Here is a 17,005-nt window from a genome sequence, read left to right as displayed (position 1 = left end):
TGTTGAAAATCAGTAATTTCTGAACTTTGGCGCGTTAGAATAATAATATTTATATCCATCATCCTCTACAATATCGAATACATTTGTCGAACTATCCGAACTCCTCTCGCAAAAAGAAATCGAAAAGTCCTCAGCCGTTTCTCAATCGGAGGCTTCGTTTTCGAAATACAAGCAGTCAAAGTCGGATCAGCTGCTCGGCGCCAAAATGGCGCGCGTGACCTTCGTGGATTTCGACTGCTCGTATCTCGAGAACGGTGCGTCCGATTTGAAAACGGCAAAGAACTTTTCGCTTTCTTTTCGCTAGAGGAATCCATGCTCCTCGTTTCGCCCCACTTGGACAAATTGCACTCGAACGTGAACGTATTTTAATAGAACACGGTCCTCCGAGTAGATGCAACCGCATTTTACGATCGCGTAGCGTAGCTTATGGGAAAAATCTCTGTAGCAGGATGTTCCTCCGACCTTTCATCGGTCTCAGTCCAGGCTGGGGTACGAGGAGCGTCCCCAATCCCGCGTGGGATACACCTCGGACTCCCGGTGCGCCAGTGGGCTCGGTTACGACGACACTGGCGGCGGTTATTTGGACCAGAACGACCCGAGGATGTATTGCACCAGCGGCTATTGCATGGGGGACACCATGATGGCCGCCAACAGGGGTGTCTGCGGCGAGGAGGTCGAGCTGGACATGCGGAGGCACATCCAGGCCTGCGCCTGTACCTGCAACCACATGGGCTACGGGAATTATATGGACTATCAGGTAAGTCGTCTCTCTAATTGGTTTAATCTCTTTTGCACACACGAATGGGAGAGGGGAATCCCGGTAATAACGCCCGGAAATCCGGCGTCTATTCAAATATTTCACCCGGGGATTAATTTTGGCGAAACAATGGCGGCGTTGCGAAGTCAACGTCACCGCCTGTGTTTTGGCGGGATCGTCCTACAGTCGCCCTGGAAAGTAAGGCGACACGCCTCCCATGGATATATTTCTTCTTATAGAAACAATGGAAACATTTTATTATAAATTATTCTAACTTTACAGCCCTAAAAAGAAATACGAAAAGATACATTAAAGCAATTTAATCGGTGAAAATAAATGATTGTAATAATGTACGAATAATTAATGGAAAATTCTTCAAATAAATCGTTATACTATTTATTCGAACGATTAAATATTTTTTTTATTCGAATGAAACGAGCTCGTTTGAACAATTATCTTAAATAATGTCCAGTTTTTATTGAATGTGATAATTATTCGTCCTATTATTTGTGTAATGGTCGATTGATTGGAATCTATTCAAAAGTATTTAATCGAGTATTTATTTGAAATAATTCGAATGATTCATTCGAATAAATGAAGAATAATTTCTGGCGAATAACGAATAACTATCCTGAGCATAATATCTCATATAAAGTAATCAATTTAATCGAATTTATCGGAAACAAATATTTATTCAAATAGAAAATTTGAAACTGTTTTTATTCCCATTCATACTCGGTACAATTGTTAATAATTCGCGAAATTATAAAAAATTCTTCCAGATACCCCGAAACAAAGACTTAATAGGTTTCGAGAAACACTCGAGAATCGTTCAAATTTGTTTCGATAATTATACGGAGTGACTCGATAATAAACAGCCCATTTGTAAAGAATAAAAATTGAAAAAATAAAGCTGCATGTATTGGGCGATCTATGCTGAAAGGTAATCGCTTTTTTCGTCATGTTCCCGCACGACTGAGGCGAATGTTTGTCGCGATAATGGCGCGGACAGGTCTATAGTTGTAGCGTGAAAGTCTAGTTCGACAACCGACGTCCAAGTGTCAAACTCCAAACTTCGTCGAACGACTCTGAAACTGGATCCCGAAGAAACTGGGGAACAGTTTAGAACGGGCGACGAGGAAAACTTGCAAATTCACCTCTGACCTATCAGAATATTCCAAAGAAAACGAAAACCTGACGAGGCGGGAGTCGCCAGTGCAGGAACGTCGATTTTGTTCCAACTTTTTTATCGTTGATATTTGGACCGGCGCAACTTCGCGAAAAGGCCAAACCCGTTGCTCTCCGAGAAATTAAAGACGATTCTTTTCCATGAAAATTTTCTCAAATTCAAACGACTCCGCAAAGTTTAAAAATTTTCCCCGCGATTCGTTTCGCGATTAATTCAAGGGTAAAAGCTTAGCGTTTGCAACGAGCCCTTAAAAGTTTTAAATAATTCTCGAACGAGTCGCGAAAAGAATTTGTCCAAATTTTTCGAGTCGTTTGTATTTGGAGAATTTTTAGTAAAGCTTTACTTCTGAGCGACGCAACGAAGCAAGCTCTTTTGGCGAGATTCGATTAAAAATGGAGGCTTTGGTCGTGTGATTTACTAATGCGCTGAAATACATTTTCAGAGTTTGAATATGTTTCGAAAATTGCTTCGGCTGAGATGAAAAAATTCCCAAAGTTGGACTGTCGCGTTTGCAAACGAGCCCTTAAAAGTTTTAAATAATTCTCGAACGAGTCGCGAAAAGAATTTGTTCAAATTTTTCGACTCGTTTGTATTTGGAGAATTTTTAGTAAAGCTTTTCTTCTGAGCGACGCAACGAAGCAAGCTCTTTTGGCGAGATTCGATTAAAAATGGAGGCTTTGTTCGTGTGATTTACCAATGCGCTGAAATACATTTTCAGAGTTTGAATATGTTTCGAAAATTGCTTCGGCTGAGATGAAAAAATTCCCAAAGTTGGACTGTCGCGTTTGCAAACGAGCCCTTAAAAGTTTTAAATAATTCTCGAACGAGTCGCGAAAAGAATTTGTTCAAATTTTTCGAGTCGTTTGTATTTGGAGAATTATTAGTAAAGCTTTACTTCTGAACGACCAAACGAAGCAAGCACTTTTGGCGAGATTCGATTAAAAATGGAGGCTTTGGTCGTGTGATTTACCAATGCGCTGAAATATATTTTGATGAGAAAATTCCGAAAGATGGAGTTTCGCGCGGATAAATCAATAATTCGTCGTTTCGTAATGGTTTGGAAACGGTTCCCGCGACATAATGGGGATTTAAAATTTTAAAGAGAGTACACACGACAACACGAGGGGGGCAGGGAGCCTTTTGTGAGAGGGAAACGCTTTTGTGGGGGTCGCACGAGGGCTTATATGTAATCATAAAGACTTAGTATAACGCCGTGGGGTCCTTTCTTTCGATAGAAACCGAGTGCTGTCTCATCATCGTTCCTTCTTTTTTTTTTTCTTTTTATCCTTGGCCATCTTTTCCGTTTCGGTCCTTCCATTCTGTCAGCCCTCGGCCGTTCCTCGACTTCACAGAAGAGTCTCGGAGTCGTTTTGATCGAACGCAAAGGAGCCGAGAAGCTGTCGAGATTTCTTTGGGAATTTTTAAGACCGTAATGAATTACTTGTGACGGTAGAGAAGCTCGAGGTAGTTAAAAATTGGAGCGCAAACCTTAATAATACGACGACGGACAGCGCCAGCGACAGGACTCGATTCGATTTAATTGTGCCAGACGAGAATTGTATCGAGTAAAATTTCGATTGAATTCTATTTCATTAAACGTTTTATTCGAAGATAATATTCAGGGCTTCCGAAATGGGAGAAGCAATAGCAGGGTAGGGAAAATAGGGATCCCCCGTTTCACTTAAAGATGCTCTACGCGGAGATTTTAGTGGGTAAACATCTCACACTACCTCGAAATCCCCCCTAAGGTGTCTTCAAAAGATTTCTTTAGCTTCTAAAACATCCGAAGACGTCTTTTCGTGACGGGATTCCATCAGTTCCTTGATAGATAAGTGATGGGTATCCCACTAACAAAATATAAATAAACATTCTACAGTCAAATTACGTTTAATTCAAAACAAAAGATTCAAAGAAGAAAAATTTTAATGGGGGATTCTAGAAGCCAAAATAAGACGAAAATCAAGAATACCAATTTGTTAATGGAGGCTTCGTTAAAAAGTTATTAACATTTACAGTTTCACGCGTATTGAATTTTTTTCTCGAAAGTGCGCAGGATTTCGGGGGTATGTCTGTTCACCAAAAATGATTGTCAATCATTTTTTGAACCGAAGATAATTTTTCCAGAACGATTCGAATTTTCTTTTTTTTTTTTTTATCGAAAAGAGGCACCTACCCTCTGTTGATTTTTCTTACAAAGTCGTTTTTCATTTTTAACAAATTTGTTCGACGCGCTACGGAAAAGTTGTTTAGTACTTTTTTGTAGGTACCCATGAGCTCTATTTCAGAAAAAAGTTTCATTGAAATATATTCACTATTGTAGGAGTTATGGCTGTTTGAAAATTGAACCATTTTTATGGGGGTTTTCTCACTTTATGGGGTCAAGGAACAACTTTTCGAATATTTTTGTAATTTCCACATATGCTCCATCAAAATACGCGTAGTTTGCTTTTCGAAACATTAAAATCCTCCAATCCGTTCAGGAGTTATGACGTTTTAAAAATACGCATGAAATTTCAGTGGAACATATCAACGTTTAGTCAGACATTAGATTTTCGGTAAGGAATTTTTTTCTCGAAAGTGCGTAGGATTTCGGAGGTATGTGTAATGACCAAAAATGATTGTAATTGACCCCCACAACCGAAAATAATTTTTTTAGAACGATTTGAAAAATTTTTTTTTCGCCGAAAAATTTCACCACCTAACCGATTTTTTTCCTTGAAAATGGATAGGATTTCGAAGGTATGTGTATTCATTAAAAATGATTGTAATTAACTCCCGTAACTGAAAATAATTTTTCCAGAACGATTTGAAATTTTTGAATTTAATTGTTAATAACTTTTTAACGAAGCCTCCATCAGCAAATTGGTATTCTTGATTTTCGTCTTATTTTGGCCTCTAGAATCCACCATTAAAATTTTTCCCAGGGGTGGCCGAACACCCTGTATAAATGTTGCCTCTCTCGAATCGCAACTGGACCGAATGGCGAGAAAATTTCGTAATTAGATAATTTCTTATTAAACAATTTTCAGTTTATATATGTTTCCAAATGTCGATAGCTCTTGAAATTAAATGTCATTTACCTATGAAAACTTTTTAAGAATATCATTCCATGCTTAACGTTTTTCTTTTTTATGAAATTTTGGTAAATATAAACAGACAATTGAACGTTAGGTAATCTAACTAATAAAAATTTGCCATGAGACAATTTCTTATTAATTAGTCTACAGTTTATTTAAGTTTCTAAATGTCGATAGTTCTTGAATTCAAATGTCATTTACCTCTAAAAATTTTTTTAAAACAGCATTCAATGGTTAACTTTTTTCTTTTTTAATCGAATATACGAAATCGATCTTTGATTCGTACGAATATTGTTTTTGGGGTCGTTGATTACGGATCTGATGTCGCATTAATGTTTAAATTAAGCGTTTGTCAATAAAAAATATTTTCAATAAGAAACAATGAATGTTTTAATCCGTTAAGGGGTTAGGTAACTCTAGCGGTATGGAAAACAAGGCAATTTTTTAAGCTACAATGAAGAAACAGTAAGCAGTCAATTATCCTGAGACTTTTCACTGTATTTAGGTATAACAAATATTGAAAAAAACCCTTGGCAATGTTTAAAAAATATTTATAATTAAGCCTACACAGCGCCATGTTCCCGAGCCACTTCATTTTTTTATGTCTAACTGGTATGCAGGATTATGATAAAATGGTTGTTGTCTACAACAAAAACCGAAATATTCCATTAACTATGATAAAAGTCTTTAACATTGACGATGAGACATTTCAATTTGTATAAAAATGAACAATATGGCAAATATTTGAAACCTAAAATCGAGTTTTTATTACTAATATTTTGCAGAATTATTAGACAATTTTTTAAAAAACGGATCGTCAATGCTTAATAAATATAATAGTAAAGATAACTGTAAATTTTCAAAGCAATTGATTAATTAGAACTGGAGTAATTCTGCACACCATTTTGTAGAACATAGTTCTAAGGAAAATGCATTTAAAGTTTGATATACGTAGATATAAGCAGATATACGCCATTGTTTGAGGCTCTAAGTTTTCAGCAAAAACATTGTTCCGACACTGGGACCTTTCGCATAATGATTTTAAGGCTTCAAACTATTATTTAAGCCAAAAAACAAAATATCGAATTTTTCAAAATTTTAGAGTTACCTAACCCCTTAATAAGATATTATGGCACGCTTATGGCCGCACGATGGCGCTTTACGTTGGAGTACTGGTCGACCGTAGGGGAACCCCCAAGAAAAGCTGGCCAGTCGACACGGGGAATTCCCATGCTTGCGTATTATTATCAAAACAGTTTTATAAATCACCTCTTCTTCGCTACCTTAATGAATGTTTTAATCCGTTAATAAGACATTATGGCACGCTTATGGCCGCACGATGGCGCTTTACGTTGGAGTACTGGTCGTAGGGGAACCCCCATGCTTGCGTATTATTATCGAAACAGTTTCATAAATCATCTCTTCTTCGCTACCTTTATAATTTCGCTGTACGGTTTCGTAGACCTGAATAAATTACATTTTATATTACTATGGGACCACAGATACTATTGCATAACACGATACAATAGAGAAATGAAAAATTAGTACTAGAAAAGTGTTTAGTTTAATACCGATACAATTCATATATTCCACTAGCTCGAGCAACAAAAAATTTCGCATCTTACACATCGAGGAACCGGTGTTTTGGCCAGCTCTTCAGCCCCGAATGCTTCGTTGTGCATCGTGAAAAGGTTCGACAGACCTTTGCAACGGATCCGTCGAATTCAAAGCGAGTGCATCTGATCGATTGTTGGGGGCCTAGTGTAAATGTTTCCATCGAACGGGGCGAGAAAAATGACTACACGCAGACCTGTGGCTCGATAAAACATGTAATTCTGAGCCCGGTGGGGCCATCCTGCGCGACCCATACACGTACACTCGCACACGGACACGCTATATTACCGAAGTTTGCCTGCTGCACTGCAGTAGATTCACTTTCTGGCTTTCCACATGCACACCGTATATCTACCGTCTCTGTCCCCCGCGAGGCGTATCCAACCCCTCTATTTATCTCGATTCATCCACCCTACGGTCGATCTCTCGGCATCCCCCTCGACGCCAGCGTCCGAAAATAGGTACGAAACGGGTTTCTGGGAGAAGTTTCGCTCTTGCAAACACACGCAGCGCCATTGTGCGCCCACCTGACAGGTATTACGATGATAGATACGCGCGTACCACTTTTTTTTTTTTTTTTTTTTTTGTCCCCCCTCCTCCTACTCCTCCGGGCGCGCTGGATCTCTTCCGGTCCTCCTGGCTGGCAGCCGGCCAGAATTCACGGCGTCCCGGCGAACCAGGCCACGGATTCGTCGTTTCGAAATGAATTTTCCCTCTGTTCGTGCTTTTTACCCCCTAACCGCGCCGGTTCGGCTCAAAAGGACTCGTTTTTTTTTCTTTTTTTTTTTTTTTAACTATTCTCGTTGGTTTTCTCTTCTTAAATGGCCGCTCTGTCGAGGCTTGATCGTCTCGGTTGACGAATCTAATGCCATTCGACTTTTACAGCCTGTAACTGTTCACTTTGATTAGTATTTCTCGTCGGTTTATGTTTCAGCGGAGTGTTCTTTTTGTGACTTTTTTTGTTTTGTAATGGTAAGCTGCTTTGAACTGAGATTTTTCAGATATATTTAGTCATCTCATAAGCATGTACAGTATTTTTTTCATGGAAAAATATTGGAAATCGTGGGAGTTACAGCTTCTTGTTTAATGGCTCTTCTGAAATTGGTGCTTCAGTGGCTTCCAGGATTTCAGCCGATCCGCTAATCTGAAGCAGATGGGGCTAAAGTATCGTCATTAGGAAGGGTGCAGTTATAGCAGGAATGAAAGAGAAGTCAAAGTCTCGGTAAATAAAGGAATGACGGTAGTTCAAGTTTCGAACTTCCGTTTTTTAACCTTTCTTTTGTTCTTAGCGTATTAAAAAAAATTGTGAAACTCAATGTTTTTTTTTAAATTTCAAGTTTCATCGATAAAGGTGCGTCTACTGAATATTCTCTACAAATCTTCAATCGGTCTGCTAGATCTTGAAATATCACGGAAGCCAGTGTAATTGCATTTTTTTAAACAAGAAACTTTATCTTCCACAATTTTTAATATTTTTCGATGAAAAAAATACTGTACGTGCTTATAAGATGACTAAATATATCTGCAAAATCTCAGTACAAAACAGCCTACCTGTCGTTAAAAAAAAAATCACAAAAAGGTCCGGAAAAATGATGTTTTAGACAACAATATCCCCTTATATTATTGTTGGGCTTAAATAAAGGTTAATGAATGTTTATTTAAAGGATTACCAAGTTGGAATCTTAGCGTGTAACGAACAAGAAATGAAATTAACGAGGAATGTTTGAGAAAGCTAATTTTTGACTCAATAAAGAACAAACAAGGTCCTACTAATTATTCAAATTTTCCGTTCCATTCATTAAAATTATAACTTCATTATTAAATAAATTTAATTTTCATGATTCAGAATTTTCAGTTAATATTTATTCCATAATTGACCAATACATCTGCAATATTTTATATCATAGCATTATATTCTGCAAATTTGTCGTTTATAAAAACATACAAAGCATCGAATTGATTTCTAATAAAATTCGATTCATTTCTAAAAAAGCATCTAATATCAACTGAGTTACGAATATAATAAAGTATATTTAATGAAATACTTTTAAAACAACAAAGATTCAAAATTTTCTATTAATACTTATTGCATAATTGACCAATACAGATGCAATATTTTATATCATAGTATTATATTCTGCAAATTTTCTGTTTATAAAAATACACAAAGCATCGAATTAATTTTTAATAAAATTCGATTCGTTTCTAAGAAAGCATCTAATATCAACTGAGTTACGAATATAATAAAGTATATTTAATGAAATACTTTTAAAACAACAAATATTCAAAATTTTCTATTAATACTTATTCCATAATTGACCAACACATGTGCAATATTTTATATTATAGTATTATATTCTGCAAATTTGTCGTTTATAAAAATACACAAAGCATCGAATTAATTTTTAATAAAATTCGATTCATTTCTAAAAAAGCATCTAATATCAACTGAGTTACGAATATAATAAAGTATATTTAATGAAATACTTTTAAAACAACAAAGATTCAAAATTTTCTATTAATACTTATTCCATAATTTACCAACACATGTGCAATATTTTATATTATAGTATTATATTCTGCGAATTTGTCGTTTATAAAAACATGCAATAGAAAATTATCTTCCTTCGTTAATACGGGGTGGTTTTAGTAACTGGGACGTGCTATAACTTTGTCCCCGAATGAATATTTGATGGGAATTTAAGTAGTTAAACAAATGATCCAGTGTCCCCAATTGTTTCGAGAATTTCATCAAATGACGTCTCTGTCTCGTGTCGGGGAAGTTCCGAACTCGTTGGCGCGGGAAGAACCTTCTCGAGTTTTTCAAGAACTGGGCATAATTACGACGAGCGTGGAATGCTACGATGAATCACGTATTCTCGTTAAAAACACACTGCGCGTGGTTCCGGGATCGGATTAATTTAGTCTAGAACTCTCAACTTGAAAATTAATGACTTGAAACTCTAATACATTAATGTGTGTTTTAATACGTTGGATATTGCAATTTCGTAAAAAAAAATAACAACAAAAGAACGTACAATAGTCTTGGAGGTCTTGTTTTAATCGTTTGATCATTTTCTTTGTTCGTTCTGTGATTCCCTTTAAATGTCAGGTAAACCATTTATACAGGGTGTTCGGCCACCCCCAGGAAAAATTTTAATGAGGGATTCTAGAGACCAAAATAAGACGAAAATCAAGAATACCAATTTGTTGATGGAGGCTTCGTTAAAAAGTTATTAAAAGATTAAATTAAAAAATTTCGAATTGTTCTGGAAAAATTATTTTCTGTTACAGTGGTCAATTACAATAATTTTTGGTGAATAGACATACTCCCTAAATCCTACCCAGTTTCGAGAAAAAAATTCGTTATCGAAAATATAATGTCTCATCATGAATGAATGATTCCCCTGAAATTTCATGTGTTTCAAATCGTTCTGGAAAAATTATTTTCGGTTACAAGGGTCAATTACAATCATTTTTGGTGAATACACATATCTTCGAAATCCTATCCATTTTCGAGAAAAAAATTCATTAACGAAACTTTCATGTCTGACGATGCGTTTAGATGTTCTACTGAAATTTCATGCGTATCTTTAAAACACCATAACTTCTGAACGGATTGGACGATTTTAATGTTTAAAAAAGCAAACGACGCGTATTTTGGTGGAGAATATGTACAAATCGCAAAAATATTCGAAAAGTTGTTCCTTGACCCCGCAAAATGAGAAAAACCCCATAAAAAATGCCCAATTTTCAAACAGCCATAATTCCTACGATAGTGAATATATTTCAGTGAAACTTTTTTCTGAAATAGAACTCATGGGTACCTACAAAAAAGTACTAAACAACTTTTCCGTAGCGCGTCAAACAAATTTGTTAAAAATCAAAAACGAATTTGTAAGAAAAATCGACCATCCCCCATTAAAATTTTACCCAGGAGTGGAAGAACGCCATGTATATTTACAACAATCAATTTTTCGATCATTTTTGGGAATTCAAACCATCTGAATTCCTTTGAATTTCTCTGCTCCTTCGAAGATTGAACGAAATTCAAGTAAAAGTTGCCTGACCGACATCAACTTAATATTATTTCTTCATCTTTTGTGCGCAAGATAAATTTTACGTAATATAAAATTTGTTTTATGTGCGCATTGTATAAAATATAAAACTTGTGCACAGATGAAGAAAAATGAAAATGGTCGAAGAATAAATTCAATACAAAAATTAGATTATCTATTGCATCGTTAAGAATATCGTAGCAAAGCAATGTTTCGAATAATTTTTCGCATTCTAATGGTTCCTGAAAGTTAAACAAATTTTTAACTCTAAATGTTGAAATCAGTGTTCCTTTCTTGCGTATTTTTAGGGTAATAAACTTCCCATTTCGTACGAGCATGATGGGAGTTACGATCGTTGAATGTTGCAATATTAAAGATATGCACTTTGTTCAAAGTCCAATAAAACAGCGAAAAAGGGATAGTACCTGAACTTTTAAAAGGTCATTGCAAAGAAGAGGCTTTAATCTTCAGATTCATAGTAGCTTTAAGTAGGAAAAAAAATTTTCAAAGTTTTCACTGGTCGTTTGAATGTGAAACAATTTTCAAAGCGAAACTTGGCTTTATTTTATTCGATCCATAATTCGAAAATAATAGTTTCCACGCTTTCTACTTGGATTTCTCGCCTCGAAACGTAATAGTTTCATCCTTTTCCCAGTTTCCAATCTGGTAAGACGTTCAATCGTCGATTTCCAAAAATTTGATGCACGATCTTGTTTTTAATTTTTTTCCCTTCTCTTGCGTTTTTCTGTTTTCTTTTTCCTTTTTTTTTTTTATCTTCGAGCAAAATATTTGGATCGTTCCGTGCCTCGGCGAGCGAAGAACGAAACTCGATGCCAGACGTGGCGAATTGGAAGGGTGGCGCCTGCAGCTAGGGTTGGGAACAAAAGGCGCAACCCTCGCACCTCGGAGGCAGTCGCTCAGAAAGATAGAACGGGTGTCGCGAAAGAATAGAAAACATTTCTTGCCGGCGCTACGAGATATTTTCTTCTGGTCGCGCGTCTGGGAATTGCAAAATGCGTGATTATTATTGCACGCTGTAGAGTAAACACACCGTGGAACCGTGAAAACTTTCTTCTAGCGGATCAATCGATTCCCAATGATGCCCTCGACTCGATAAAAGAACGAAATAAAACGCGTAATCTTAGGTAAAATTGCATAAACTTCGAAATCAGATGAGGTTCGCTAGTTTCTAAAAACCTAGAACTGTAAATTTACAGTAAAAATTTATTTGCATTAACCTAACGGGAAGCAAACTGTTCATATAATGAGCAGACTGTGGATGTTCATGTATTTATGGGAAATTTTAATTCTCGAAAAACTACAGAATGCACTTTATGTGCAAAAATATAAGAAATACGTGAGATACGGTTTATTATATTTAGGGGTTGAGACAAAGCTCCCATTTCATTAATTTTATTAAGGGTAACTCTTTCTACTCTAATCCAGTACTGTGCAACCTCGAGATTTGTGTATAGTTAATTTTACATACAATTTTTAAACATTAGATTAATAACATTGTTGGATTTTTAGTGAATATTGTTTAAAAGTAGCTATCTTTTTGAAAAAATTAAAGTTTTTTTTTATCTCATATCAATACTTGGGGGTTTTAAGAATGATCCCCCTAAAATATTAAAGTAAAATTCGCAAAAATGACAAAGTTACAGGAGATTTAGTAGATATAGAAAACGTAATATACGATTTGAAATCTTTTTTGTTCATCGAAAAATTGAGGCACATATGCCGATTTCTCTTAAACATCCGTTTTTCATTTTTAATAAATTTGTTTGACGTTGTACGGAAATGTTGTTTAATACTTTTTTGAAGGTATCTTTGAGCTCTACTTCACCACTGAATTTCAAATAAATCCATTGACTATTGTAGGAATTATGGTCGTTCGAAAATTGGACCATTTTTATGGGGATTTTCTCACTTTACAGGGTTAAGGAACAACTTTTCGAATAGTCTTGGAGTTTCTACTTAATCTTCACTAAAATACGCGTTGTTTGCATTTTGAAACTTGAAAATCGTTCAATCCGTTCAGAAGTTATGATGTTACGTATGTAAGAAATTTTTCAAATCGTTCTAAAAAAATTATTATCGGTTGCAGGAGTCAATTACAATCATTTTTGGTCCATACACATACCCTTGAAATCCTACGCACTTTCGAGAAAAAAATTCCTTACCGAAAATATAATGTCTGACTATTGGTTTAGACGTTCTACTGGAATTTCATGCGTATCTTTAAAACATCATAACTTCTGAACGGATTGGACGATTTTCAATGTTTCAAAATGCAAACTACGCGTATTTTAATAGAGAATATGTAGAAATTCTAAGAATATTGGAAAAGTTGTTCTTTAACCCCGTAAAGTTAGAAAAATCCCATAAAAGTGGTCCAATATTCAAACGGCCATAACTCCAATAATAGTCAATGGATCTCATTGGAATTTAGTATGGAAGTAGAGCCCTTAGATACCCACAAAAAAGTACTAAACAAAAGTTCCGTAGGATTTCAAACAAATGTATGAATAATGAAAAACGAATTTGTAAGAAAAATCGACAAGGCGTTGGTGCTTAAATTTTTCAGCGAAAAAAAATTTGTTCAAATCGTTCTGGAAAAATTATTTTCGGTTGCAGGAGTCAATTATAATTATTTTTTGTCGATACACATACCCTTGAAATCCTACGCACTTTCGAGAAAAAAATTCCTTACTGAAAATATAATTTCTGACTAGGCGTTGATATGTTTCCCTTAAATTTCATGCGTATTTTTAAAACGTCATAACTTCTGAACGGATTGGACGATTTTCAAGTTTCAAAATGCAAACAACGGGCATTTTGGCGAAGAATAAGTAGAAATTCCAAGACTATTCGAAAAGATGTTCCTTAACCCTGTAATGTGAGAAAACCCCCATAATATGGTCCAATTTTCAAACGACCATAATTCTTACGATAGTGAATATATTTCAATGAAACTTTTTTCTGAAGTAGAGCTCATGAGTACCTACAAAAAAGTACTAAACAACTTTTCCGTAGCGCGTCGAACAAATTTGTTAAAAATGAAAAACGAATTTGTAAGAAAAATCGACAGAGAATCGAATTGTAAAAAAAAAATTCAAATCGTTTGGTGAAAATTATTTTCGGTTGAGAGGGTCAATTGCAATCATTTTCAGTGAATAGACACACCCCCGAAATGCCACGCACTTTAAGGAAAAAAATTCTTTACCGAAAATATACTGTGTGGCAGGAAATGTTTCTATAACTTTTTAACGAAGCCTCAATCAACAAATTAGTATCCTTGATTTTCGTCTTATTTTGGTCATTAAACTTTTCCCCAGGGGTGCATTCAGCGGACAAAACTGTTCCTGAAAACGGTGCAATTAAATGGAAAAAGGCTTAAGAAATGGTTTGACAGTGTAGAAAATGGGAGAAAACAATTGGAATACAATTATTGTTCTGCTAAAATAATGGATTTCCAGCACCCAGAGGCATAGGAATCGGACAATGTACTGTTATTATGGATCGTAAACAAGAAAATGCCTGAATGAGCACTTCATTTCGCCCATCGATCCATCCATTTTCGTTCCACTATAGCGATACTGCCGCCAATAATGCGTACATTCGAGCCAGCGTTACGGAATGTTGGTATAACTGGGGGAATTCTGTTGTGTGTATTACGAGGATTGGTAACCGCGACCAATCGCCACTTCTAAACCGTGTTAATACGTTAATACTCCTTTAATAAGCCCCGCGCGATCGTGATTCACGCATAATGAGCCCGGTTCGGCATTAAATTTCGATTTCAATCTCCAAACTACGAAACGTCCGGTTTCGATAAAAAAATCTCGACGGACATTGAAAGTAATTCTGTTCTGCAAGCTTGGCCCTTCTATTTTAGGCACGAAAGCTGTGCCCTCGCTAGGATGACCAATAAAAATCCGTATTCGAGCCTGTTGCCCTAAAATATTCAATCTTCGTACTCGGGAAAGTCGCCTAACCGCGCGTAAAATTGAGCAACGCTCGGGGAATCGCGCTAGGCCTTTGTTTCCCCCCACTCCAGTCACACTCGGCATTTAAATTCGCCTTTGAAGCGAGACGAGTAGAGCTCTCGAGAGGAGTGCTCGTCCAGCGACGTGTGACATGTACAGAGTCGGAAAGAGTGGGACACTGTGCCTGCTAGAAGCGCAAACTGCGCGGCGGTGGGCGTACGGGGTGGGCGGTGGGAGTAATTATTTAAATATACGTCGCTTCGAGCGGGAATATTTCACGAGTCGGGGCTATATTACGACGGTAACTTAGGTCCGGCCATCCGGACCAGATGTTTCCAGAACACGGGCGCGTATTTACGATGGTAGCCGACTTCGTCCGATTCGTGTCACGTGGTCGAGTCGGGATAGAAAGAGGGAGAAAGAGCAGTTGTAACCGATATTGATGTCAAGGTCTTCCATCTCGGTCGTACTCTCTTCTTGCACGGGTCACGCGAAATCAATAGGATAAAACCGTCCTCCTTCCCTTCCGAATGACACAACGACAGTCACCGGGAATTCATTTCAAAGGATTCGAGACGAATACACGGGGTGTCCCGCAGTTTTCACTTGAGGAACGTCGAGAACCTTACTACCAGTCCCATTAATTCCAGTCGATCGCGTTTTACTTTGTGGCGTGGTCATTTATCAAATACAATTTGATAATATGGGAAATGTATGTAAGCAATATTAAGATGCTGAATTTTAAAACCTAGATATACCGATTCTTGGCGAAAAAATAAGTCGAAAAGTCCTTTACCATTTCGAAATCGGACGCTTCGTTCTCGAGATACGAGCAGTTTAAGTTTACCAAGGTTGCTACCGACGGCCATTCCGATCTCCAGTCAGATGATCTGCGCGGCGCCGCCTGCGCACACTCGGGCATCGAGACTTCGACTGCTCGTATCTCGAAAACGGAGCCTTGTATCGATAAACGGTAAAGGACTTTTTGGTTTCTTTTTGCAAAAGGTATTTAAATGTTTAGTCAGAGTGAATGTGTATTCTATATCGTCTCGAAGTTCCTGATAAATTACTTTTGAAATTGTCCGTGTAGTTTCGATTAAACACTTACAAATTTGCTGTCATTGAACAATAACTAATCTCCCTAACGCTGTTCCTAAAGTGATAGTAATACTATTAGATATTGATATTAAAGTGTACAATTATTGAAATAGACTGTTTGGTAATCCTTGATACTTAATCCTCAATTTTCCTCGTCAATCGCTGAAAACATTATTCTTGGAAGGTTCCTCAAAATAACGGCGTTCACTCGTCTACTCTTACTAAGTTCGTGGCTATCCCTTGTGAGACAAAGTGACAGACTTCAAAGACCCAGAGTGTCTGTCCATCCTAGATTGATGTGTTCAGTAACTGGAGAGAAGGTGCTTTTGTGCTGGGGTTCAGTGTGCTCATTGAATCTCGACTCCCAACTCTTCAGGGTAGCTTCTCCCCTCCTTAAATCCATTTGTGTAGGTAGAAACGAGATCCTTTTCTTAAAATTACAACATCTCGTTCGCCACAGTCAAGATGCACGAAAATAAGAGTGCATCGAATGGAGGAACTGGTCGTACCGTTAACATCCAATTATAACTTTATGCCACTATGTTTCTATCTTCCTGAAATATCACTTTGATGTGGATAATAATGGGTTGGACGGGTAAAGGTTCCGGAGTATCGAACTCTAACCAGGTAGAAGACCTCGTTGCCGACCTTGGTTACGAGTAGGTCACTTTCTTATGGTCAGAGTCAGATGTTCACCCGCACTATGTGACAGAGACAAAAACAGATACTAAGATAGAAGGTTATAGACGCTAAAGAATGATGCACCGAAACCAGACCAGAACTAATATTGGGATTAGATACCAACGCAAGACACACAGGCTGGGGAAACACCCATTGTCTCTCTCGCAACCGCTCGACCAACCTCTAGGAGGAGTAGGACTAACAGTTTAACCCTGCAAAACCGAAGTAGTACTATTCAACAATAAAATAAAAGAAATCAGGAACCTCTGTCTACTAGGAGAAGCTCTCAGAGTGTCTCAGACAGTGAAATACTTAGAACTGACGAACCAGTACTATCTTGGAAACCACACATAAAGATACAAACGAACAGGGTCAAGGCAAACGAAATGATGTAAATGATAGTTACTAACCCAACACGGGGACTAAAATTAATAGTAATCAAATGAATATACAGTAAAAACAATTCTTGAGAAACCCTACAAGCGATACGTACATTAGTTAGAAGAACAATGGAAACATTACTGGACCTCTCACCACCTCGA

At 36.9% G+C, this 17,005-nt stretch overlaps 1 protein-coding gene across 3 annotated transcripts in view; it reads left to right on the top strand.

Moving 5' to 3' along the window:
• Nucleotides 1–17,005, top strand: part of LOC143347874 (dipeptidase 1) — a 107,027-nt gene that overhangs the window by 28,606 nt on the left and 61,416 nt on the right. For 2 of the 3 annotated variants that reach the window (XM_076777473.1, XM_076777472.1), the window contains exon 3: nt 446–757. In XM_076777473.1, coding sequence (XP_076633588.1) covers nt 446–757 — 312 coding nt within the window. The remainder of the gene's footprint in view (nt 1–445; nt 758–17,005) is intronic. The other variant, XM_076777474.1, reaches the window with a different exon arrangement.

This window comes from Colletes latitarsis, chromosome 11, assembly GCF_051014445.1.
Source record: "Colletes latitarsis isolate SP2378_abdomen chromosome 11, iyColLati1, whole genome shotgun sequence".
Lineage (NCBI taxonomy): Eukaryota > Metazoa > Arthropoda > Insecta > Hymenoptera > Colletidae > Colletes > Colletes latitarsis.
This window is presented reverse-complemented; position numbering and strand designations above follow the sequence as displayed.